General features: G+C 49.0%; 1 protein-coding gene across 2 annotated transcripts in view; it reads left to right on the top strand.

The window, feature by feature from the left end:
- LOC135908965 (cytosolic endo-beta-N-acetylglucosaminidase-like) overlaps nucleotides 1-23,533 on the top strand; it is a 42,205-nt gene extending 18,672 nt beyond the window's left edge. Inside the window, exons 5-10 of one of the 2 annotated variants that reach the window (XM_065440823.1) lie at nucleotides 3,444-3,547; nucleotides 4,379-4,487; nucleotides 10,739-10,920; nucleotides 16,460-16,708; nucleotides 22,859-22,941; nucleotides 23,042-23,180. In XM_065440823.1, the coding sequence (XP_065296895.1) occupies nucleotides 3,444-3,547; nucleotides 4,379-4,487; nucleotides 10,739-10,920; nucleotides 16,460-16,708; nucleotides 22,859-22,937 (723 nt within the window). In that variant the 3' untranslated portion in view covers nucleotides 22,938-22,941; nucleotides 23,042-23,180. Of the gene's footprint in view, nucleotides 1-3,443; nucleotides 3,548-4,378; nucleotides 4,488-10,738; nucleotides 10,921-16,459; nucleotides 16,709-22,858; nucleotides 22,942-23,041 lie in introns of both variants that reach the window. The other variant, XM_065440822.1, reaches the window with a different exon arrangement.
- Nucleotides 23,534-25,059: the final 1,526 nt, after the last annotated feature.

Here is a 25,059-nt window from a genome sequence, read left to right as displayed (position 1 = left end):
CGAAATAAGCGTCGACACCCGTCGCAAAACTTCCAGTCATGTCGCAGAACAGTTGTTGCGCGGAGGGTGCTCGAATACCTGCAAAAAAAACTTGCCGGCGACGCGGTTCTTACCATTCCTCGCGAAGCCTCGTGAGCGGGAGCAATGGCAGCACTGAGGCTCGGTGGGTGATTTCTTGTTCTCACGCTTTATTTTATGATCTCGGTGTTTTCTCCACTCGCTCAGCTTTACAAGGGCAAGCGACGAAGGTGCTCACAGCATACCCATGTAATGCTTCGGTTTGTCCGCCGTGCAGCATGCGGCCTAAAGGCATTCCGGTTAGGTTATGAATGCCGCTTCCTGCCTCCACTGCTTTCCCGTTTCTTTACTGTGCCGATTTTTCTAAAGTACACGACTCTACGAGTGCCTCATGTGGGGGTGGGGGAGTGTTTTTAAAGCTGCTGAGGCTTGCAAAGTCTGACCTTCTTCGTTTTACACGCCCTGTTAAATCGTCGCACAAGCTGTCGTGCAGTTCGTGTTTTCGGATCTATTTTATGCGTGGCTTCGCGCGCGTTTAATTGCTGCTAGTTATTTCATCCAAAAACACTTGATGCTTTTGATGCTTTTTTTATGAAATAGGAGGTTCCTGGCACGCCTTGTTTGTAAGGGGCTTAAATCGCCGTGTGTTTTATCGGAGTGATTACAAACAGGTGCTTCTTTAACAGCTGTACTTTTTTCCCCGAAGACATCACCGATATTTTAGTTGCCTGGGAAATGTTTTAGAAAAACAGGTAGCTGAGGCGACGATTGCTGTCAGCTACTGCGTATGGCATTGTTGCTCTATTTCCGCTGAACAATACACGTTGTATTTGTGAAGTCATTACTCCTTGTTGCTGTCTGAGCAGAGTTACCACGCAAGTGCGTTTATTGCCTGCGCATATTGTGATCCATTGAATTCGTTTGAAATTATTATTTGCGCGTAGGAGCTGCAAAGCCCACGCCTCAAGGACTAAACCCGGCATTGCCGCCAGCGCCCATCTACCTTGGATGGCACTGCTTCCCCTTTAAAAATATATATCGTGTGGCTTCTTCCTTCCGTAACATTCGAAAAAAAATAATACTAAGAAGTTGGTGAGACTACAGCTTTATACGTTTACAAGCAGGCCACTAAAGGACGTTCAGGTTATGATAAGTGCACAGGGACGGGCAACATTTTAGAAAAGCTATTGTCTGGGCTGTTTTGTTTTGATAGACGCGCGCAGCAAAATTGCATCGGCGGTGCAGCGCCAATTCACGCTGTTAACGCTCGTACGTTAGACGATTACGTTAACTAGTGTATGCATTTCCATTACCAAAATTCGTAATGACGCTTCTCGAGGTGATTTTGGCGGTACTTATTTGGCGGCGGCACGTGCATTCATCGGTAGCAAGATCGCTACAGTGTGGGCCATGGATCATCGCGCTGTGTGCAGAGTCGCTTGATATAAGTCTGCACCAAACGACGTGTTCATATACTTTGATGTGCAGAAACAGTATTGCTACAAGGGGGTAGAACGAAGAAAACGATTGATGCATTGTATTAGGCAACAAAGCGAAACGGCCACTTCACACGAGCTTCAGTTCGTATAACTGGGCTTCGTCGCGCTTGTCTGCGGCAGGCACCAGGCACGTATGAGGACTGGGTTGTCCCAAACTCCGGTAACGTTGTGAACATGTCCGCTATCGCAGAGGCCGGTGCCTTTGCCGCAGCTGTAACCGCTCAAATAGTGGTCTGGCTTCCGTATATAGGTAAAGTCGCAGTCGCGATCTTCAGCCATCCTTGCTGCTAAGTAGGGTCTCTATAGGCGGTGCACTAAAAATACTAAAACTGTAACAGCGCAGCAGCCCAACCACGCGACTCTCCCCTTTACAGATAATCGTAAGGAAAACGGAGCCCATACGTGGCATCTCAGATTGGGAGGCACGTGGTTCCGTATTAGGTTCCTGCGCGCCTTGCGATCTCGGAGGCCATGATCGCGATCAACACACCGTCATACAGGATCCGCTTCCTTCGCCCGCGCGAAGGGTCGTATGTGCAAGTCAAGCCAACTCACGTTTATTCTGTTAAAGGCAAGCTGAAGAGTCTGTCGAATTCAATACGGCGCTCATTACGGATGCGGGAACCCTATAAACCATGTAGGTAAAATTTGTTTTTTTTTTCCAATTAGGAGCGACGTAATCGTCGGTTGAAATCACGCTGTAGCTCTGCCCCCCGTCGAATGCCGCGCGCTGCTGCTGACGCTGACGATGCGAACGGAGACCGGAAACCGCGGTGTTGTGACGTCAACTCTAGTGTTTCGTTCCTTCGCAGCGTCCGCGACCGTGCCTGACCACGCTTGTTTCTGCGTGCGTGCCATCGTAATCTACTGCGGTCGACCCTGCATTCCTTTGTTGGTGCGTCTGCGTGTATGTAGAGTGGTAGTCAACGTGCGTGGTAGTCAACGTGACTGGTAGTCAGCGTGAGTGGTAGTCAACGTGAGTGGTAGTCAACAGATGAAGGTCACTACACGTACTGCATGAACCGGGAAGCTTTTCACGCGCTTAAACCGTCTTTGTAGATTGCCGACAGCTTTGGGCAGCGCACAAACGCCGACGATCGCATCCCCGCTTACGTTCCACGAGGAGGCATGCAGGAACACAACACTACAGTTGTTTGACCGGAAACGAGCTCACTAAATCGGCGAAAGGTCGGCGAGATCACTAGATCGCTTTGCAAAAAACATACTCACCAAAGAGCATTTGCAACACGAGGAGACCCCAAGACTTTGCTTTCGTTCGCGTCGAAAGCACTGCTCGCACCAGCATCGTTTGCTTCTTCGAGAGGCCGGCTCTTCGCAATCGGCGCGTACATGTCGGGAGTAACGCCGAACTCCTCAGAAAAACGCAGTCTCTCTAAATTTTACATTACCGTCTCATAAAAACAGCACCAAACTACCTGGCACCGCGCTTCATGTGTAGCGGCAGCGGTCGGTTACCAGAGTTGACGTCACGAGGCGCCCGACCAATCACAGGCGGAAACGAGACGCGCGAGCTGGGCGTGTCCGCTGCTGCACTTTTCGTCGAAATTAAATACATTTGCGCTTTCTTTCGCTCAATTTCGATACGATATTCGAATTCGGAGGGTTGAAAACCATTATGTACAGATGTTCACTCATTTTTTCTGTAAAACCTTTCAGCTTCCCTTTAAGCACCAAGCTGTCCTGAAGCTGTGCCTAAGCTGCAGCCATGATATTGTTGGGACCGTCTGTCTCACTAGGGGATAAATTGTTTGTGCACGTGCGCGTGGTGGTCGGTAGCGTCACGGCGCTTGCCGAATGCCCTCTCTTCGGACGGGAGTTATGACCACAGCTTGCGGCCTTCCCCGTTGGTGTCGCACGCCGGGATTCCACGGATGATTATGTGGTGACGGCCTGAATTTCTTTCAGGCCGTCGCGCAGGCTCGCAAGCACGGCTTGTCGGCTGGCATCTTCGCCGCCGGTTGGGTCTACGAAAAACAGGACAAGAACAAGTTCGTCGATAACCAATGTCGGTGAGTTTCAGTGGTGGCTGGTATTGTTGCAGAGCCGAGAATGCTGTAGACACGTCATCATATGGTGTGAAATACCAAAACTGGTAATTCTGGCATTGTGAAATGTATGCTTCTGTGGTTAAAGCAACGAAGATGAAACCAGCCATTTCATAATCCCTAATCTCATCCAACTTGAAGAGCATTTCGTGACACAACTCGTATGTATACTTATCTACATTATGGAATTATGTACCTCTTCAGCCTAGTGGCGCATGCTCAGTGGCTGAATCAAGGAAAATGAAGTAAATAAAACATCCATTTTGTATAATTCGCTGTTCTTCTGAGAGGTCCGTGCGATTTTGATGCTTATAAGCCGACAATATACTGTATATTGAAATTTTATATAGGAACTAATTGTTCATAATGCACAACAGAGGTGTGCTTACTGACACTACACTTGGTGGGTCCGCATAGAGGGTAATAGAGGCCTGTGTACTGGCACGTACTTTCATTCCCCACAAATATAACCTTCGTGTATATATATATATATATATATATATATATATATATATATATATATATATATATATATATATATATATATATATATACTGCTAGGTTCTCGACACGAGGTTCCGGTCTCCAGCTGCCGCGTGCCCCCTTTTTTCTTCGCAAGATAGCCCAAACACAACAGAAAACTAGCGCGTTCCTTACGCCAACTTTTTCATCGTTTGTTAAGCTAGCCTAAGAAATACTCGTCTCTAATACGTTCCCACGTCTAACCAGCCATATTTTCGATGCATCCTCCGACGGACGTATCTATGACCCCTTCATCTGGTTGTTCGTGCGCAGGTTTTGGGACTTTCCCGACGAGCTTTGCAACGACTGGCGTGTGGTTACGTTGCCACTGAAGACCAGTTTCTGTCAGGGATTCGGAGAAAAACTGTACGAGGCTGGCGAGGTGAGCATATTAGGACGCTCTACTACGCGTCATGCGCGAGGTACGCTGATGCGCTTTGTAAGCGTTGTGTTGGGAAATGCTGTAGCAGCGCCAACAGGGCACACCTAACAGCGAGCACTCGGCTGGGTAACATGCGTGCAAGAGCACCGAGACTGCTTAAAAGTAAGGCAGGCTGTATCGCGGACACAGCCACAGTGTGGTGCATAAAACCTCTCGTGCGTGCTTCCGAGGGTGTATGGGCGCTAGGGTACGAAAAACAAAACAAGAAAAAACGTAGCCGAATACACAAGTGTAATTTACTGACGCATTGCGAGCCTCTCGTGCTTCACTTACGGTACAACTAGTGGGCGTTCTAGAGTGCAATCTTGAAATTTGCGCTCGCTGACAATTCGCAGTGGGCTCGCCGAATCAAAGGTGGTGGGCACGAATTTGCATCCTTCTGTGCTTTTGCCGGGGTCTTTTTGAGCAATTTCTGGACTCCACAATTAGAACACGGGGATGCCATAGCCAAGCAGCCGTCAAATTTCTGCAGCAAATTTCACACTTGCAAGCGTTACAACTCCTGATTAGTCCAGTTTGATATGGTATGTGCGTACTATGGCTGAGTTAGCTTTCACAAATGCGAGGCATCCGCGCTCGGATGGAAATACGTACTGCCGAGCTATGCCTCTGAACGCCGAGCACGTGGCTAAATTTCAAAACTACGGTTGCATCATGCGTGGCATGACAAAGGCGCCATCTCTGCACGCGACGCATTTGGCATCGACTCCTTTCCCCAACGGTACGGTTGCAAAGATATAAGTGATAACAGTTTTACATGTTTTCGTCACATGCGCTTTTAGCAAGTGACACCCAATGTTGACAGAACGAAAGACGTTTGATTCAATATAATCTGTCAGGGCTCCTTTACCCGCGCATGTTACTCACCGGGCACACCAAGAGATCATTTATTCAAAAGAAAGTCACGTGCATCGGGTCTGTCTTTACCCTTGCTCTCTACGGCCCGTTTCTGGCAAGCTATGACAGCATCTTAGAGGCGGATGATCGTATGGGTGACGGGATCAAAATTTTTTTTGTTATGCGCATCCGTTTGTCCTTATTGTGTCGGACACATTTATTATTGTTATTATTGAATTATTGTGTCAGCATTAGGAGTGTCAAAGTGTCAAAAATGTGGGAAGTGTGGGAAGCCGGCCGCGTAGTAATCATATATATATATATATACATATATATATATATATATATATATATATATATATATATTATACTTATGCGCATACATAAGTGCATATATATATATATGCACTTACATGTATGCACAGCCCGTCATCACATCTGCCCTCGTTTCCCTTCTTTTTTACCAGTACTTCACAATTTTGCCCTTTTATTAGCACGTCACTATTTTTCGCTTTTGTTTTCATCTCCTGTTCTTAATTGCTGACATAGCGCCCACTCGGTTAGGTTTTTTGCTGTCACCTGATAATTCTTTCACATAGCATATCTTGTGCGCATCTTGAAATTATGTGTTTGCAAACGCCACCTGTTTAGGCATGTATGAAATGTCCTTCAGAATGATTGACACGCATGCTGTTTGCGCAGTTCCTTCGGTTTTTATATAAACACATCTTCATCTGGTTAGTTGATATGCACATTATATAATCTCCTACCTACGCCATGCATTGTATGCTGATGGAGGCCGGACCCCGGCCGAAACGTCAATAAATCGCTTCACGCGCGTCTACTTCACCTGTATATACTTGCCCGGATCCAGAAACGTTTCCTCATATATATATATATATATGGGTCAGGACGTGTGTTGAGTGAGCTCCTAAGCAATACAATGCGGTGACCACGTTTTCCACCATGGATACGGGACCTTAAGTAGGTGCGCGGTAATGCTGACGTATCACTCTCGCATTTACCGCTAAATCACAACCGCATTTAGTTGCGCTAGACAGAAGACGGCGCGAATAGTTCGCAACAATTACAGTGCTTTGACCAGGGAAAAACGATAATTCAGATTTATAGACCTTGCGTTCACAATTCAGGCGCATCACCTCAGCTGGAAGCATGAACCTCAATCGCAGGAGCGCCCCCTAGATTTTTTTTTTTCATCGAGGCGTTCCAAGCTAGTGAAACATGCTATTACGTGTGCTGCCTTCCAAAACACTACGTTTCGTTCTTGTCTTCATCAAGTTTTGCCCAGCTTCAACGCCCGGGTACAGTGACTCTTGATAGCCGGGTACACCGACTACTTTGTCAGCGTCATCGCAGAGACACGTTGCACTGTTTACGCAGATTGTTCGCCAGCGAATAAAATCAAATTGAGAAGTCAAAGCTTGAAGTAATCCCATTTATTCCTTGCGTTTCGCATACACTGGAGAAGGCAGCGGGAGGAGCCGGTGTCAGGGTAGTTTTCGCAGCGAAGAACAAACTTGGAGTACTATTCAGAATGGTTAATAGTGCCAGCGCGCTCCGCCCGACTGGCGACAAGAGCGACTTACCGCAACTTACTCCGTGCGAAACAAATGTGACGGAAGAGGTGCCGCTATCTTGTGGTCGGCTATGCATTGGACAAACTGGGAATTGTGGGAACGACCGACTTCGCGCGCATGCCAATGCTCTGCGAGCAAGAACTGGTACCAATATAGCCATCCACTGTGCTAAGTGAAAGGACGAACCGACTTGTGAAAGCGCGCATCCTGAGGACTGATGGTGAGTAGCGAGGAAGGGAAATCTTCGAAGCCTTTGCTATTCGTCGCAGCGCGGTGTCATATGTGCGCGCGTCCAATCTATTGGGTAAGAAATAGCTTACCTGTGCGATTAAGGCAAGCATTGCACGTCGAACTTTGGCAGCTCGGTATTATTAACCCGATAGCGTTAAAGACCCCGTGTCGCAGAAAATCCAGCTTCCGGCGTCGGACGCCGCTTCAACAAAATGAATTTCCGACCAAATTCAGAACCATGCACACCCAACCACTCTTCTACCACGAGAGTTGTTCATACCTTGTCCTTCATTTTTTACAAAGTTATTCCTCTGAATTTTGAGAACGGCAGCCCACACACAAATGTAACGAAAAAAAAGAAAACTCACGAGCCATTCCACTCTGTGAAGGTGGCGGACCAGCGAAGCTGTTTAGCACACGACATGGAGGTGGCACATAATGTTCAACAAGGGTACGAACTCATTTATTGTCTTGATGGGTGGTCATCATGGCGATAGGTACGCACACTCATTTATCGTCTTGATCGGTGGTCATTATTTCACTCGCAACTGCAATCACATTCTTTGATAATGTCGAATCGATGCACGTACGCCGCTGGGTGGCCGGTTGGGCTGGATCCGTGTGGCATGGCAAGGGATATGCCTGCAGCACGGAACGCGTAAACCACTCCCTTTTCGGTGCCCGCACATCCACATTGAAATCAACTACAACAGGGGTAGTGTAACCGCAGCTAATTCACGCAAAGTCAGCAGCCGTGAACCTTACAGGACTAAGAATCATTGCATTTTTTGCTCGCTTACGGGAGTATGAATGTTTACGGGGGTATGAGCTATTGATGACGATAGATTTTGTTCACGGAGAACAAAAAATGCACGGAATCCTAGCCATATATAGCTTGGCTGTAAAACACCGAAAGCGAGGATCTTTTATGTTAGCTCTTCTCCGACTGAAACACTAAAAGTGCGAAACAATAACAGGATATCAACCCACGCAAGAGGCCCCGTTTCTACCATAAAGCTTGCCTTCGTGCATAGCGTTTAGTACCAACGTTTCCCGGTAAACTCTGTCACTATCATATTCAAGAAGTCTCGCGTCACATCGTCGACGGCTGTAGAACTCGCAGCTATCCGTGCTTCTCTAGAGTTTATTGGTCCCAAATCACGTCTTTTGTGATTCAAAGGCTCTCCAGTGTCTGCTGTCCCCTTCAAACGACGGACCAAATGTGCAATTAGTCGCAGACACCCGACTACTCCAGCATTAGGCAATCGACAAGGGACACAACATCATCTACCAGTTGATACCGGGTCACTGCGGAATTTCGGGAAATGACAGTGCGGATGACGCTGCCCGGTCGGCCCATCATGGTGCCCAGATTATACCCATACCGTTGTCAAGAAGAGATGCAGACACAAGTCTTCGCTCCCTCGCACGCGAGCTTATGCTAACTCCGTGGAGCATCAGTGAATTCACGAACACACGTCTTCACAGATTGGATCCAAGTTTGCAACTCCGTCTTCCACTAGAGTTGCCACGAGCGGAAGCAACACTTCTGTGCCACCTATGGCTCGGCGTGGCATTCACGAACCCCTCCTATTCCTTCCGCATTGGAATGGCCGACAGTCCTGCTTGCGACACCTGCGGCAGCGAACAGACGATCGCGCACCTCCTCTGTGACTGTCCACGTTACAATGGGCCAGAAAAAGTGCTCGTGACCGCGCTCGAAAAACTGGAAAATCACCCCTTCAGAGAAGAGAAAGTTCTAGGACACTGGTCCAGACGGGTTTCGGCACTCAAGGCCTTAAGGGCTTTGGTCAAGTTTTTAAGCACACGTGAATTGTGTGACCGCTTTTGACTATTGTTGCGCGTAACATCGCGTTACTGTATGCATTTTTCTTGCTTCTTTTTCTCTCATCCTTCTCCTTTTATTCCCTTTACCGCTTTCCCCAGCACAGGGTGGCCAACCGGTATTTACACTGGCTAACCTCCCTGTCTTTCCTTCCCTTTTGTCTCTCTCTCTTCCCGGTAAAAGTGACGTTTACATGAGTTTCAATTCTCGGGAAGCATGAAAAGCAATCAGGGGTCTTTGAATGCTATCGCGTTCTACTCCTAAAGGCTAAGCTTAAGCGTCCTCCAAATTGTTTTTTTTCTAATTTGATTTTACGGTTTTTAGCTTTAGGGCGAAGGGGTTTATGCAGACCCTGTGCAGTCGTTGTCGGACTTCGCTAAAGCTACCATCATGAGTAAGGGCTCGAGCGTCGTCGTCGTCGTGTTCCATAGCTGACTCATTTAGCACTACCGCGACTAGATGTGTCTGTCCCCCCCGCCTTCCCCCCCCCCCCCCCCCCCCTGTCCGACAGAGTTTTAATCCTGTCAAATGAAGTTATTCATTCATTGGCGCCCTTTGGCGCTACCGCGCCAACGCGCTCGTGCCACTGCTCTCGCATGCGCCGTCGTCGTCTTCCACAGCTGCAGATCCGTTGACGCCTGTCGTTACAGCATAGAATTTCACTTCTGTGGTCGTAATGGGATGGCCGCGTTTACGGGGGTATGAGCCGCTGCTTAAGGGGGTACGAGCCCTTCGTTATCGTATGTGACAGACAGATTTAATTTTGAAGCAATTTAATTTTGAAGAATAGCATACGCCAATGCCAGGTGGATGCTACTAACCACGCCACCGAGCAAACTCGAGACATCGAAGGTAAGCAACCTTGCGGTTTGGATCATTGGCTGCGCACATTCCATCCCAGCTGCAACTATGCAACGGCCACGAGTAGTGTGTGCTCCTGAGGAAGAAGATGCTTACCGCGAGCGGCAGCCAGAGTTGGCTCGTGAACGGGCTCATCGCCGTCGGGCCGACCCTGAGCTGCGCGCCAGAGATGCCCGAGTTTAAACGGCAGCGCCGGGAGGTCGATACCGATGTGCGCTCCCGATGGGTGGAGGAGCGCACCGAGCACGTTAAAACAAAAACGGAAACCTCACGCGCAAAAAAAAAAAGAATACTGGGAGAACCGCAAGAAAAGCACTCCTAAAGCATACTCATCACGCGAAGCACGGGAAAGCGAAACTGAGCTCTGCTTACGAAGTTTGACTTGCATGGTGCAGCACTCGGTGTAACTAACACAGCTTCGCTGTTCGACCATCTTCACCGACTAGAAGGGGCGGTAACTTTTCGTTTCTTCAGTATATGTTGTTTGTTCTCTCCCTTTTCTTCCTTCTGTAAGGTATGAAATCATCTTCTCATGAATTAAATGTTCAGGTGGTATTCGGCGCTCCGTCTAGCTCCCTTCGGTATAGTCACGTACCCAGCGCTGTTTGCTATCGAAGTCATGTACCAACCAGCTCACCAACACGCGTTATTACTCATAACCAATTTAGCCAGAGGTAGATAAAAAAATTAACACCCGGTGATTGAAATAAACAAGGAAGATTTCCCCCGTCCTACAATAACGTCTCTTTCTACTCTGAGCTTTCGCTGCACTCCGTCATTCGATGTTACCTCACAAGGCGGGAGAACCACTTATGCAGGTTGTGTCTACCACGCCGTGGTACAACCTGGCCAAGCAGCAGCTGCAGCCTCGCGACCAGGGCACGGCAGTGTGCTCCGGCTGCGGCTCGGCGACCGTGACCACGAACAGCGCCTACAACGGCGGCGGATGCCTGCGCCTGCAGTTCGAACCTAACAATGCGGACGTCAGGCCTTACTTCAGGTACGAATGACGTGGCTCGTGTCGGTGCCTGAAACACAGATGTGATTGAGTGCTGACTCACTCGGCTGAAATCGTCGGAGGTCTCGGAGGGGGGCACACCCGATCTAAGTCGCTCTGGATACGTTCACCTGAATACTCTCACGAAACTTGAAGTGGAAGCAACGGGTCGAAAACAAGCGACCCTATATACAGCAGCAGCACGAGAAGTGGACGAGGAAAAGAATTCCGGTGGAACCCATCCCAGGGTGACTGTCAACGTTAATGCGATTAGCATTCAAGCAGTGTATTTCCATACGGTGCACTTGCGATGAACATTCCAGGTTGGCATTTGACAAATGTTGCCGGGGTGCGACAAAGGTGCGGTTGCAGGTTGAGCGCGCCGCGTAAAAAACCTTTACGCTTGCTCGAATGTTGCAGGGGCGTATGCATGCGTACACGCTATAAAGGGTATTCAAAATTAGGCTTTATTGTTTTCTTAAAATTAGGCACTGGGAGGCATGCGAAGCCCACCTGTGCAACTAAGTTAGGTGGCCAGGGTGCCACAAAGTGGTATGATAATTACAGCTGTCAGCAGCCCAATTAACAAAAGTTATATAATTAACTTTTCATTGAGTGCAGTAGGTGTGTATGTTTGCACTCAGCAGTTAGAGACAGTCGTGTTTCTACAGCTTCAGTTGGTAGAATTCCTCTAGCATGTCCGAGCTCCGAGACGTCCTACTCCAAATTTTAATTGTAGTTCGCATGATTACGCATATAACAGAGTTAGGATCGGCGCAAAGCTCTTCCGTGAAGTGACGCGGCTTTTCTTTGCGGCGTTTAGTCAGACAACGGGGCGGAAGCATTCGCATATATAACTGTCCCCCTTCCCCACTCGGCTGAGGAACTAAAACATCGAAGAACCCGGAACCGCTGTCATAACACGCGAGCGCGCACCCTGTAACGATGGCGGCAGCTGCCGTGCCGAGATAATGGCGCGAGCGGAGAAGCCAGAGCGCAGTGCGCGTGCGTAATGGTGACTACACGAGCAGGCATGGTCCTTGCCGGGGCTACGCAAATAAAGTGACTAGTGATTTTCAAGTACTATAAGTTTTATTGAAATATAGAGGAACAACTGCGTGGCCCACAGCGCTGTCATATCTCGATTTCGCCAGCCGAGAGGGGAAGGGGAACAGTTATCATCTTTGCCTGTGCGTACGCCCTGTTGTCAGACTAAACGCCACACGCAACAGCCGCGTCACATCAGGGAGGAGCTTTGCGCCGATTCTCAGTCCCTTGCTTGCGTAATCATGCGAACAACAATTAAATTTTGGAGTCGGACATCTCGGAGCACAGACATGCTAGAAGAATTCTTCCAAGTGAAACTGTGTAGAAAAACCACTGCCTCTAACATTTGAATGCAGACATACACATTTAATGCAGTCAATACGAAGTTATTATTCAACCTTAGTTAATTAGGCCCCTAAGAGCGATAGCTATCATTTCCATTAGTGTCCCGCTGGCCGCATAACCTATTCGCACAGGTAGCCTTCGCGTGCCTCTCAGTGCCTAATTTTAAGAAAACCATAAAACTTAATTATGAACACCCGGTATATTACCGTGGTAGCGTTAATGGTCCCGTGTCGCAGAATACCCGGCGTCGGCGTCCGGTGTCCCACATCCACCGTCTTTTCGGGAACAATGATTCTGAACCAGTCATACCCAAGCACGCAGGCCCTCCATGTAGCACAAAGAAGTTACTGAACTAATTGAATTTCTCAAAGTAAAATGCGCCAGAAAAATCGTAAAGCACAGCTAACACACAACCTACAGACATAACAGCGTTGGATTGTAATTTGAATGCACGAGAATACAAAATGTTGTTACGCGGAAACTCAAACACAATCCCCTTTTAGCGCGTTGGCGTTTTCCAGACGCTTTTTGAGGTCTCAGTAGGAGCGGCGCGGCCCCATCGGTTCTTTGCACACCACCATAATATTAACAATCCTTTCCCTACTGGAAAATGGCGGTAACCAAAGCTTGTCCTGCGTGCACCTGACCTTCGTAACGGTTAAGTAAACCACAAGTAACGGTGACGGATTGCTTCGGGCTCCTGCGTCCTCAGCTCAGGATCTTCTAGTTGCTGTCGGATTGCCTGGGCTCGGGTGGGCCTAAAGGCGCTTTTATAGTCCGACGTTATTGGCGCGTGTTGGCAGCGTCCGGTTACGCTGGCTGCGCCAGTGCGTCGAACCATCGGTCGAACTTGTGGGGATGCGCGACTCTCACGCGTCCCCTGATATGTTGTTTTTTTGCATAGCTCCCGTCTCCCGTAATCCGGCTTCGCCGCGTGGCTTTACTGTGGCGGTCGGTATGCTTGCAGGGTAGTACGACAGATGGCTCGAGTGTTGCTCTGCTAACGCCACATAACGGCGGGGTTTCTTGGGCGCAAAAAGGAGAAGGCTCTTCCTCTTTGGCGGCAAGCGGCGCGGACGTTCTGCGCCTGCGCCGATCCATGCTTCTGCGAGACCGTCTCGTGAGGCCTACCCCGGAATGGACGAACACGATCGTTCGAACGCGCCACCGTACGCGCGAACGACCAGGCGTTGGTGTCCAGCATGGGGCGAACATATTCGATCGTTATCCGGTCGCGGTGAGTCGGACTTCCGCGATTTATCGCGCGCCCATCAGCATGTTATGTGGATAGCAACTCGGCTAGCCGGCATCATCTATGAAAGGTGCAACATATGCCCTTGTGATTGTTTGTACTACTGTGTTGTCGTTCCTTTGTCCCAAGAGCACGGTTGAGAACCCCACAAACTATAGACGCTGTTGTTCTGGCCAACGTGGCGTAACGTGTTCGCGCGCTTACGCTACATCGGACAATAGAGACTTTTAGCTTGTACGCTAATCCGGTAAACTGGAGCGGTTTGGGCGGATTACCGGATGATCGGGGCTCAACCAACCAGACAACCAGCTCAACCAGACTAACGCATAGCTAAAACTGCAGTAACTCACCATATCCTGCTTCGCCACTCGTGCAAATTTTTGGCAGCGGCGTAATTGTGAACACGATTACGCCACTGTCGAAAATTTACGCCAGCAGCCAAGCAGAATATAGTAATTAGCTCTGTGTTTGTGTGGTTGAGCTTTGTTCCACCAACTGGTGCCACCAATCTGGCCGCTCACCTTGACGCCCCCGCTAAACCGGAAAACCGCCCGCGCTTGCCCGAATACCGGACACGCTAAGAGTCTCTAATATATAACTCTTAACGGCTGGATCTATGCACCGACGGTGAGTCCTTTCACGGGCGACTTCTCGCCACCACTCGTCAAAGGCTGCCCGTTGCTTGGTGGAAAGCACAACTCGCAGTCGTCCCATCCGTTTTGCGAGACTGAAATGAACGGAAACGAAGCCGCCGCAGCACGTGCGAAGCCCTTTCCTGCCCTTTCCCTCTCCGGCGGAAGCAAAAGGGCTCTGATTGGTCGCGCGCGTGGCGTGAGCGCGCGCCTATGCAGCTGGAATCCTTGCTAATGACTCACGCTCCAGGGCCGGCGCAGCTGTAAGCTTAACAAACTGCCCTTTCCCTCAGCTGCTCTGCTCTGGGAGCAACTGTTTTGTGTGTGTGTGTGTGTGTGTGAGAGAGAGAGAGAGAGAGAGAGAGAGACCACGACAACGCCACTGAATCTTTTGGGCCAATATAAGCTTCGCTTCAAAAAGAACCACAGAGCTCGCCTTCGTGCATAGCGTTTGCCGCCCGCGTTTCCCCGTTAAGATTGATTACGGTTACATAGCTGGAATTTCCGCGAAGCCTGAGAAGCACGCATGGATCTTTGAATGCTACCGCGTTCCACTCTTAAAGGCGAAGCTTAAGTGTCCTCCAAATTTTTGTCCCCGTAGACAATATATGGAAACGCTGGCGTGCGCGAGCTTTCGCTAGGGCGTAACTCACTAGGGTATGGGTTGTCGAGCCAGTTCATGACGTCACAGGCGGGACGTAATAGAACGGTCCTGAAAAGCCGCAAGAGGGCGCCAGCGTTTTTTCACGTGAGATCATGCATGCTGAAGTATTATATTTAGCTCACGCGTTGACGGGAGCCTTGTCTACTGATCGATAACATTTTCCTATACCGTGTTTCAAAACTGTTGTGCGCCCTTTTATACGGGAATAAAATAAAACCAATGGACTAAGACAGCTTTTAAAAGCGAAGCTTTTCTTTGCGAACCCTGCTGCGGGGCTGTTCTCTAGTCGAATAAGCTGACTAATCACAGCGGTGGACGCGCGCAACATCGCCACTGTGTTGCTTGCAGGCGCTCGCCTTCGCGCATCCGCCGCATTGCACTAGCCACTCTACAATGGCTAAATAAAGCCTTCCGGGTCACTTTGCGCCAACGTTGAATAAACACGAACCCGTCTTTCGTCTCTTTATGCAGTCACACAGTTTAACTCGTTGGACCTGCTACATTCTTCTCGTTTTTTTCGTTTCCTGTTTGTTTGTCTCACACGGAATTATTGCTAGTGGGTGACGTTGAGGCTCAGGGTAGCGTTTCGGTAAGGAATCCCTCGTGCCGTATGGATGAGTACGTTCGGAAGTAGGAGTGAAACATCAAGGGGTTATTTTACATTATTTACACATTGAAACAAGTAGTCAGCTTGTAGTCAGGACACATATGTCTGCAGACGTCAGCGCAACTCAGCACACCTCTCACCGCACCGAAGGTCCGCTTTTAAAACGTTCTTCTTCCCTAGTTCCCTACACAAGGGATTCAGATGATCTTGTTGCGGCCAATCAGAGGGGTCGTAGAGTTCACAGAACTTCGTCTCTGATATCCAACCTTCGGATGAGGCAATCTGGAAACAGATATTGTTCGCGCTCTTTTCACGAGACAGTTCACGCCTCTTACACGAAAGCCGTCGAGTTGTTTCCTTGCTCTCCATGATGGTCATCTCGTCAGGGGCAGCATATTACTTTTCACGCTCGTTACCACTTCCACGGAGGGTGGCGAAAGCTGTAGCTTCCAAGTAAGCCGCTTGCTTGCCCGTCACGGTCAGTGTCGGGCCAACTCGCCACGTAGGTGGGCGCCGATGAAGGAGGCTGCCTCGGGCTAAGCACCCAAAAAAATGCTCACTGCCTAGTTGGGGCGCAACAGACTTTCTACTGTCCCGCATAAGCAGTTCGTTTACTTTGATGATCATACTTCACTAAACCGCGTGGGAAAGACGGGCCGAACCGGCGGAGGAAATCACATAAGGCTTGTTGGTCCCGTCTTTTCCGCTCTTTAACATTAGTTATGCCTTAGCAACAAGCACAAGCTTAGGCTTTTTGGACAATTACCTTCGATGCATTCTGCAGCATTTTTTAACCCTTTCTCTTTGCTGCGCTAACGCACAATTAAAACTGTGAGGTGACTAAATACACTAATGTAAACAAGTGACTTTTCCACCTCTGGATAGCTCCAGTCTGTAGCTCGCTCGCTCTGCGCCCTAAAAAAAGCGCACAATACCTAGTCGTCGAAGCTGTCTTGCTTGTTTCCATCTTACGTGCTCTCTCCACACATGTGCAGGTTGTTTGGATGCGACGTACCACTGGGCGCCCTTTGCATTATGTACGCGATCGAGCCTGACGGCGTCGATCTCGTCGGATGCGACTTTGCGATCGTGCTGACGGTGCGCAGTGCGGAGGGCGAGACAGGGGAGATTCGTCTCGGTTTGAGCGTCGCAGTGCCTGACGAGCAGAGATACTGCGTTGCGCGCGTCGACAGCTGCACCTCCTTAGCCGGAGATGACATTTCCGGATCTCGCTGGATCACCAGGTACGCATGCGCGTGGCCAGCTACTTCAAACCATTGAATCAGTGCTCATGGTAGGCTGACGTAAAAAAAAAAAAGAAATCCGCGGAGATTGGCGAAGATGTCAAGCAAGGAAACAGAAAAGAATAAAAGAAACTGGTACTCTAATACAAAATTAAGTTCTTTGGTTTTACGTTCTAGAACCACGATCTGATTATGAGGGTGGCATAGTGGGGTCTTCGGAACAATTCTGGCCACCTTGGGGCTGTTTTACAGGCACCCAATGGACTGTTCACCAGTGTTATTTTTTTTGCGTTTCGGCCCCAGCTGAACACAGCCGCCGTCGCCAAGATTGAATCCGCGAACTGGTTCTCAGCAGTGCCACGCCATAGCAACCGAGTTGTTGGGGAGTGTTATGCGTGACGTCAAGTGCAGTGTCTTGCTATTTGAAGCCCCAGTTATATTCCTAAAGGGTGAGAACATATAGGAGCAAATATTCTCAATAAGGCATTTGCCTGCAGCAGCTAAAATCCGGGGACGGCTCGATACAATGTAATCGAACGCCCAGACATTCAGTCAGCAAGATCCGTAGGGAACGTTCACATTCGGGAAGCACTGGACTCCAAAGGGGATGAGGGCTGTTAGATTCGGACCATTAACTAGCATCAGTCAAGTTGTCCGAGCGCAACCACTCGCCGTGGCATTCCAATTATGATGCGCCGGTGCGCGTCGACCATGCTATCGGACCCGCCAGACAGGCTGGCATTCCGCCCTCGTGTGTCTCGCGTCGAGCTTTTTGCCTCTTGACTCCAGTGTGACGCTTCCCGAAAGTGTATCTGCAGGCCGTCACGGTTTGAGTTAGTTGAACTTAGTCCCGAGAAAAGCTGCTTTGCAGCACTGGAAGCTCGTTGTAGGACAACCAAACGAGGAGGCGTCGCTGGATCGAAGCGACCATCTGAGAATTCTTCCAAGTGAAACTCTGTTGAAACACGACTGCTTCTAACCTGTGTATGCAAACATACACAATGCAAACATACACGCTTACTGCAGTCAATAAAAAGTGAACTATTCAATTTTAGTCAATTGGGCTGCTGACAGCGATACTTATCATCTCACTTTGTGTCCCCATGGCCACATAATCTATTTGCGCAGGTGGTCTTCGCGTGCCTCCCAGTGCCTAACTTTAAGAAAACCATAAAGCTTAATTTTGAACACCCGGTAGAGTAGATATGGACAGCAATAGATGCAACTCAAGAAATCTGGGTCTCTATTCATCACTGACACGTTTAGATGTGGATGCCGTTAGAAATATTGTGGCGATGGGTTTGCGCGAGGCTCTGCGTGACACTTCGCGTGCCAAGCTTGCGCCTCGAGCGCGCGCTAGGCTTGTTTATTTTTTTTTCTTCATCTGCAGCCGGCTGAGAGCGCCGATCAAAGCGCATCTCGTTGCGGCGTCGGCGGGCTCTACAGTGTCATACGGCCGTTTTCATCTATGCTTCCCAGTGTCCCGAGATAGTTCTGCGTTCCACCAAGTTTACATTGTTAAGGGAACACCTGCTGCCTCGATAGTGCACCATGTGTTGCGAGAGGGGAGAGGGTATCGCCGCGACGCCACGTCACCGTCGCACTTGCAAGCCGGCGCGCGGTCCGGGCCTCTCTCTCACCCCCACTGGGCTCAGCTGCTGCGCGCACCTGCTGGCCTTGGTGGCCGCTGCTGCTTCCTTGGTCTGCAGCCACGGAGGACGTCGGTAGCATGCGACGCTGGCACCGCAGGCTGCTGTTGCTTACTGGCTCTGGCTGCACGCACCGCTATGGTACATTATTCGCAGTGCATAACTCGAAGGACCGCTCAGTGCCGGTCAATTGGACATTAATGCTTTCGTATTCACGACTCATAACAAGCGCCTTAGTGTCCTCGATTTCTTTGTGCGGTAATGAGCGTCATGTCAAGTGCATTTTGTTGGGAAACTACAGCGTTCCTTGTCTAACTGGAAGCGCTGCAGGTCTTTTCTTTTTTATGTGTTCTACGATGTTCACAGTAGGTTTCCCTAGTGTCCAAAGTGGACGAAACAAGGCACCCAGCTCCTTTATATGTCTTTGAAGTTCGGGGCACGTTATGGGTAATGTGTGAGCGGGGTTCGACATATGTGGACTAATCACGACAACAGCAGTAAATTAAGAACGCACGCGATGCGGAGCGTTACCGGTGTGTATTACGAATAAGCAAATTCATTCCACTGCCCTGGCAGAACTGTGAACGCCACGGAGAGGAAATTTTACGGAAAAAAGGGGGGAAGTGTGGGCTGCTATGGCCAATGTTCTGGAGAAATAGAAGGTGTATGTACTACTTATTGCCGTTTGTAAAGAAATTGACTCACCATCCCGGCCCTGCGGAAGTGGATGTCTAACGGAGCTGTTGAAAACCACCACTACAACTGCTGTGGAGGGTATGCAATACTTTATTGTGTCCGGCGCATAATTCAGCCACAGGAGAATGTGGGCGTGGGGTCTTTCCTTGTGCTGGAATTACACGGAAATACGACCAGTGGCCGCCGCGGGTCGTATTGCCATTTCTTCTTCCTTTGCCCCTTCTGGTATTCACGTTGCTCCTCTGGAGTCCTAACTATGCGTTACCTACCCATAGCGGTGCTGCAACAGCGATGAAATCAGTTGCTAGGCTGGTTCTTCTGTATACGAAAGGCTAATGATGTCACTCCCCACGTCGCAAGCTGCCGTCGCTGTGTTAGCTAGCACAACAGTAATATTTACCGGGAAACGTATGCACGGGGAGCGCTACGTGCTTCGCATTGTTAGCAAGAGCGTATTATCATCAATTATCTGGTTTGAAGGCTTGTTTTGTGCTTGTTCTTTACTGAAAGGAATGCTGAGCTTTATGTTGTATGCGCGATATTAAACAATGTACACTCTTTTTACGTCAATCGCTGAAGGCTTTTTAACGCAGAAGCATTATATCTCCTATGAAGCGGGAAATCCGGCAAGCGTCCGGCGTTAGCATACGATGGTTACAAAACCCACGTTACCAAGCGATGACTTCACGTTTCCAGCGCTGGACCTGCTGCGCCTCGCACTGCGAAATCCCATGGTGAACGGCCACGCACGCACGCACACGCGCGCGCGCACGCACGCACGCACACACACACACACATACACACACACATACACACACACATACGCACACATACACACACATACACACACACACATACACACACGCATACACACACATACAAACACACACACACACACACACACACACACACGCACACACACACACAAAATATACTTTTGTCAAATTCCAAAATTGAGTTGACCCATGGTAAAAACCGACCTTGTCCACTCGAAAAATTGACTTGGCCTACCCCTAAAATTTGAGTGGATGACATCCAAAAAAATTTACTTTGCTCACTTCGAAAATTGGCTGGGCCTAGGTTCACCGCCGACCTGGCCCACTTACAAGATGAACTTGACCCACTGCCAAGTATTGGGTGGGCCATCCCCAGAACTGTCTTAGCCCATTTCGAAAATTGAGTGGACCTCTGTTCAAAACTTACCTGGCTCACTCCCAAAATTGACTTGGCCGACCCCCAAAATTTGCGTGGTCCACTCCCGGAATTACCTTTGCGCAATTCCAAAACTGAGTTGACCTTCGTAAAAACCGACCTGACCCACCCTGAAAATCGACTTTGCCGAATTCGAGCACTCGACCAAGTGAAAAGCATCGCGCGGAATAGTCATACTTCTTTCGCATTCGATGCACGTAAGGAAACTCAATTGTCTCTAACTTTTTTTCTGTGAGGACGCCGCCGCAAAAAATCCCGACCCCCTAGAGGCTAACAGCTTCGCTGTAAATTTCCTTAAAGAGTTCTCGAAAGCGTTATATGCAGGCAATGTCTCTAACCGACCAGTCATATAGGGGCAACATTTTAATTATGTGATTTACTTACAGGCGAGTGATGTTTTTGTTTCAACTGTCCAAAAGAAGCAGCTTTGCTGGAAATCGGGTTGTATTTGTACAAGGTCGCACAAGTCGGCTACGTATTTTTGGTTTAATGAAAACCATTCGAAAATTTTTTTAACAAAAGGTCGAAAACACTCGGCAAATTCTATAGCCCACAGCTGTTCGCAGCAAAGGAAATATGTCGTTTACGGTGACTAACGAAGCAGCAGATGGTTCACTATCGTATCAGTAATTATCATTTGATCACCTTATCAAACTTAATCACGGCCTCATAATCTCTTATCAGCCCTTATCGGTGCTTATCCACGTTATCCGATCCTATCAACCCTCTTCAGTCATTATCAATCTTATCAAACTTGACACGGCTAGTATAAACCCTTACCGCTCGTTAGCAAACTTATCTGGCTTGATCCGATCCTTATCAACCCTTATCGGTTGTTGTCAACCTTATCGCAATTGATCCGACCCTTATCAACCCTAACCTCTCTTTATCAGCCTTATTGCATATTATCTGATCGTTATCATACTTTGTGGGTTCCTATCAACGTTATCGAACTTGATACGACCCTTATCAACCTTATCAGGATTTCTATAAACATTTATAAGCTGCATCGCTCTTTAGTACCTTGTTTATCCGCGTCTATTATCATCGACCGTGATCATACCCATATAAACTATCAGCAGTCCTTATATTTATCAGCTCACTGACAGCATATCTCTCTGTTGCACGACGCGAAGCGCGTGCCCGAGCCCTCAGAGATGAGTGGCATTTGAGTGGCATCCTGCGACCAGGCTGTATTGTGCGACCACCGAAACACGTCGGGTATGTGGCACCTTTGGTATAAAATGTTTACAAAAAGGAAATTTCCTGGTGTCTACAAGGCTTTAAGTCGTCTTTACATGTGGTCCTAGAGATATCTTTCATTACGCCATCGTCAAATCTTTCAACAAAGCCTTCATAGGAACGAATTTCCTTTGACATTTGTTTTGTACCGCCGGTACAACACATTCATATGGTTTGGATACATTCACCTTTTCCAAGCGTCGGTGTTAGTACAGTAGCTAAGACACTCAGCGTCTGAGCGTGGGGTCGTAGGTTCGAAATTTACCGCCGCCAGCGTTTTTCAGCGATGCTGTCTGTATACCTCTACCATTCAAGGAAATTTTCGTGTCGCAAGCAAAAAACTTTTGATACGTGGGCTGATCCCGGAGATAGTGCAATGCCGAGCCGATGTGCGGAGTTGTGAAGCAGGCGTCAAGCACTCCCCATACGTGGGCCAATCCCGAAGGTAGTGCAATGCCGGGCCGACCCACGGCAGAGGTGAAGCAGGCGTTAAGCACTCTTCATACGTTGGCCGATCCCGAAGATTGTACAGTGCCGGGCAGACCCGCGGCAGTGGTGAAGCAGGCGTTAAGCACTCCCCACATTTCATTTCGAAGTTATTCTGTTTTTAAGGCGAAAGCCTTAGGTCTCTATGCTTCAAGGTCATCTTGTGAGGTACAGAAAACGGAGTGCGTGGGGAAAGGGAAACAGCAGCGCTGGAGCAGGGCTCTGAGAAAGGGCGACGGAGGAGGAGGGAAGTGTCAGTGGCGGCGCCCGTAGAACGTTCAGGAAATGATGGAAACACGCCTGCGCGCTTTGTATACGTCGCCGCGTGTGCTGAGAGCCTCATTCCACATCGCTATGGGTGACGGCGCACCAGGCCCTAGTTGTGGGTGTGGAAGACATCCAGCTATGGATTCGCCTTCACATTCCTAGAAAGCTCTAAGCATCCTCGGTAATTTGTCCTTATGGAGCGCATTGTGTTACAAGTTACGGACGGACAGACATACCGGCGGACACATTTCCCGGGTTGAATCGCCTAAGAATGCTTACACAATAATAGGTTGACAGTCACGTGAGTATCCGTACGTGATTTGAAGGCGAAAGCACGTGGACTTGTCTAAGCTATAACCTTAAATAAAACGCCATCCTAATCCCCCTGTCTACAATTTGTACCAACCTTAATCCGTATTAAGCCACATTCATCCACCTTAATCTACACTTTAATCCACCTCGCTCTAATTCGTACCAACCTTAATGCACCTTGATTTACCTTGTTCTAATTTGAACCAACCTTAATTTCTTGTAATAACCTTAATCCACCTTAGTTATTTAACCTTCAATAACTATACTTCATCGTGGAATTTCGCAGTGCGAGCCACAGCAGGTCTAGTGCCAGGAACGTGACGACATCACTTGGTCACTTGGGCTGTGGTACCATCGGATCTTAAGGCCGTACGGATGACGGATTTTTCGGCTCATGCATGGGGCACACAAGGCTTCCGCATTAAGAAGAAAGAAAACAACAACAAACAAAAACGCTCGTATTTTGCAGGAGGTACAACGTGTGGGATCTGAGCGGCAATGCGAAGCTCCAAGAGATCGGCGCTGCCTTCGAGTCGCGCAACGCCAGCTGTTGCCTGCTGGGTGAGCTCGTCGTCGAGCAGCTGGATCAAGTCAGGGACAAGGTTGAGGAAGACAACGACGAAGGGCTCGAGACGACGATCAACTACGACAACGATGACGACGACGACGGGCAACCGAGGGCGAAGATAATGCGCCTTTGAAAACCCTGCAGCAGCACGAGATATAGCACGACCACGGAGTTAAAAAAAGAAAAAAGAAAACGTGTTGCGGCCGAGGATGGCTATGGCGACAAGCTTACCAAGATCGAACCGGGACGCCGTTGTTGGCTCAACAGCGCTAAGTAAATTTTCACCACGGGAGAAGCATTTTTGACGCGTTACCTGCTATGGAATGGCGAGTGAGAACATGCTGCGCTATCAGACCATACGCAAAGTAACTAAAATGGCCACGTTCGTTATAAGTGGCAAGTATTATTGCTATATATGGAGACTCCAGGCGGATTCCTGCCATCGCCGTCGCCGTGAGGTTCCATATAAGTGAAGCGTGTGAAGGGGAGCTGGCGAACGTGGTTCAATCTCGCATGCGCAAGCGAGGAACGCAGCTCGGAGAGGAGATTCTTGATGATGGGTAGGAAAGGTTGGGGTAAAGTGCAGCGCAGTAACTGTCTCTCAGCAGAGGACACCTCAACCGCGCTGCACAGGGGGTAGGGAATGAAAGTAGAGGGAGAGACGCAGCTCGGATGCGTGCCCCCTCCTGTGGTGCGCGAGGCAAGGGGGGATCAGGCGAGGGAGAAGGGGCGTTCTGCTCCAGCGCCTGCCAGGGTGTCCCGATGTCCTCCTCGCTTGCCGCTTCGTACAGAGCGGAAACATTGCGGCGTCTGCTACGGTGTCGGCCACGCGAATCGCGGACGCCGCAGCAGACGCCTTTTTTTTTTTGGCGGACGCTGTAGGGACGCGATGCCGGCGCACGTGTGTCTTGAAAGCGATCTGCGACTTGGCCATAGTGCGCGCCCGCGTGGGCCTCATCTTCAAAGCGATCTACAATGTTTGCAGAGTGCACGAAGTGCCAGTAGCTTCGTATGAGCTGTGCTTTCGTCGTTACGTTCGTGTTGAGGCGACAGATGTACGGATATGGTGGCTTAGCACGGAGGTCAATTGGCTCGCGGCTGTTACCGCGATTCCTTACTCCAGCGTTTTCACAGACAGTTTCCGCTGTCTTCGAGGGAGATGTGTTCGTGTTTACTTGTGTGCGCAGGACACCGTGCTGGTTAATTTAGTTGAAACACATTGACGGGCTAGTTGGTTTGAATCCATGATAAAATGGGTAAGCGCGACTGAACAAGGACGCAGAAAGAAGCAGACACGCAAAGACAGCGCTGTCTCTGTGTGTCTGTTTCTTTCTAGGTCCTCACTGAGTTTCGCTTACACATTCTGTCATTGTTAATTTAGTTTGTAAGTGAATTTTTACAAGTTTATACGGCTGATAAAGCTACTATTCTTACTTCGTACAGCTGCCTACAATTTCGCTATCGCAATCGGTGCTTCGCCTTTCAGGTGGAACTGCAATTTTTTTTTCAGAAACATTCCATTTCGTTTTCACTGTTTCTCGTAATGGATCAAGTATTTATTTTCCATATTTTTGGTTTGTAGCGCGAAATGACACAGGCGCAGTCTAGAAGAAGACAGGACGAGCGCTAGACTTCTAGTGTGCGTCTGTGTCACTTCGCGCTGCAAACCAAGAATATGTTGCCGTACCAACTCGCCCAATCGTCCATACATTTGCAGTACATTTATGTTTTACCGCATTTATATTGCTCATTAACTCTCTTACCTTGCTGGTAAATGAGTCTATTTCATGTCCTCTGTCGGAAAATTTCTCGCCTGATGGAAGACATTGAAGTCTTTTGCGTTCAAGTCGGACGTGTTTGTAGCATGCTACTGACTGTCTGTGGGATTTCGAATTCCTCTAGACTATTCTCTCTTCCAT

The sequence above is a fragment of the Dermacentor albipictus genome, chromosome 2 (assembly GCF_038994185.2).
Source record: "Dermacentor albipictus isolate Rhodes 1998 colony chromosome 2, USDA_Dalb.pri_finalv2, whole genome shotgun sequence".
Taxonomy (NCBI): Eukaryota; Metazoa; Arthropoda; class Arachnida; order Ixodida; family Ixodidae; genus Dermacentor; species Dermacentor albipictus.
Note: the sequence above shows the minus strand (reverse complement) of the source record. Positions and strands in the feature narration are given on the sequence as shown.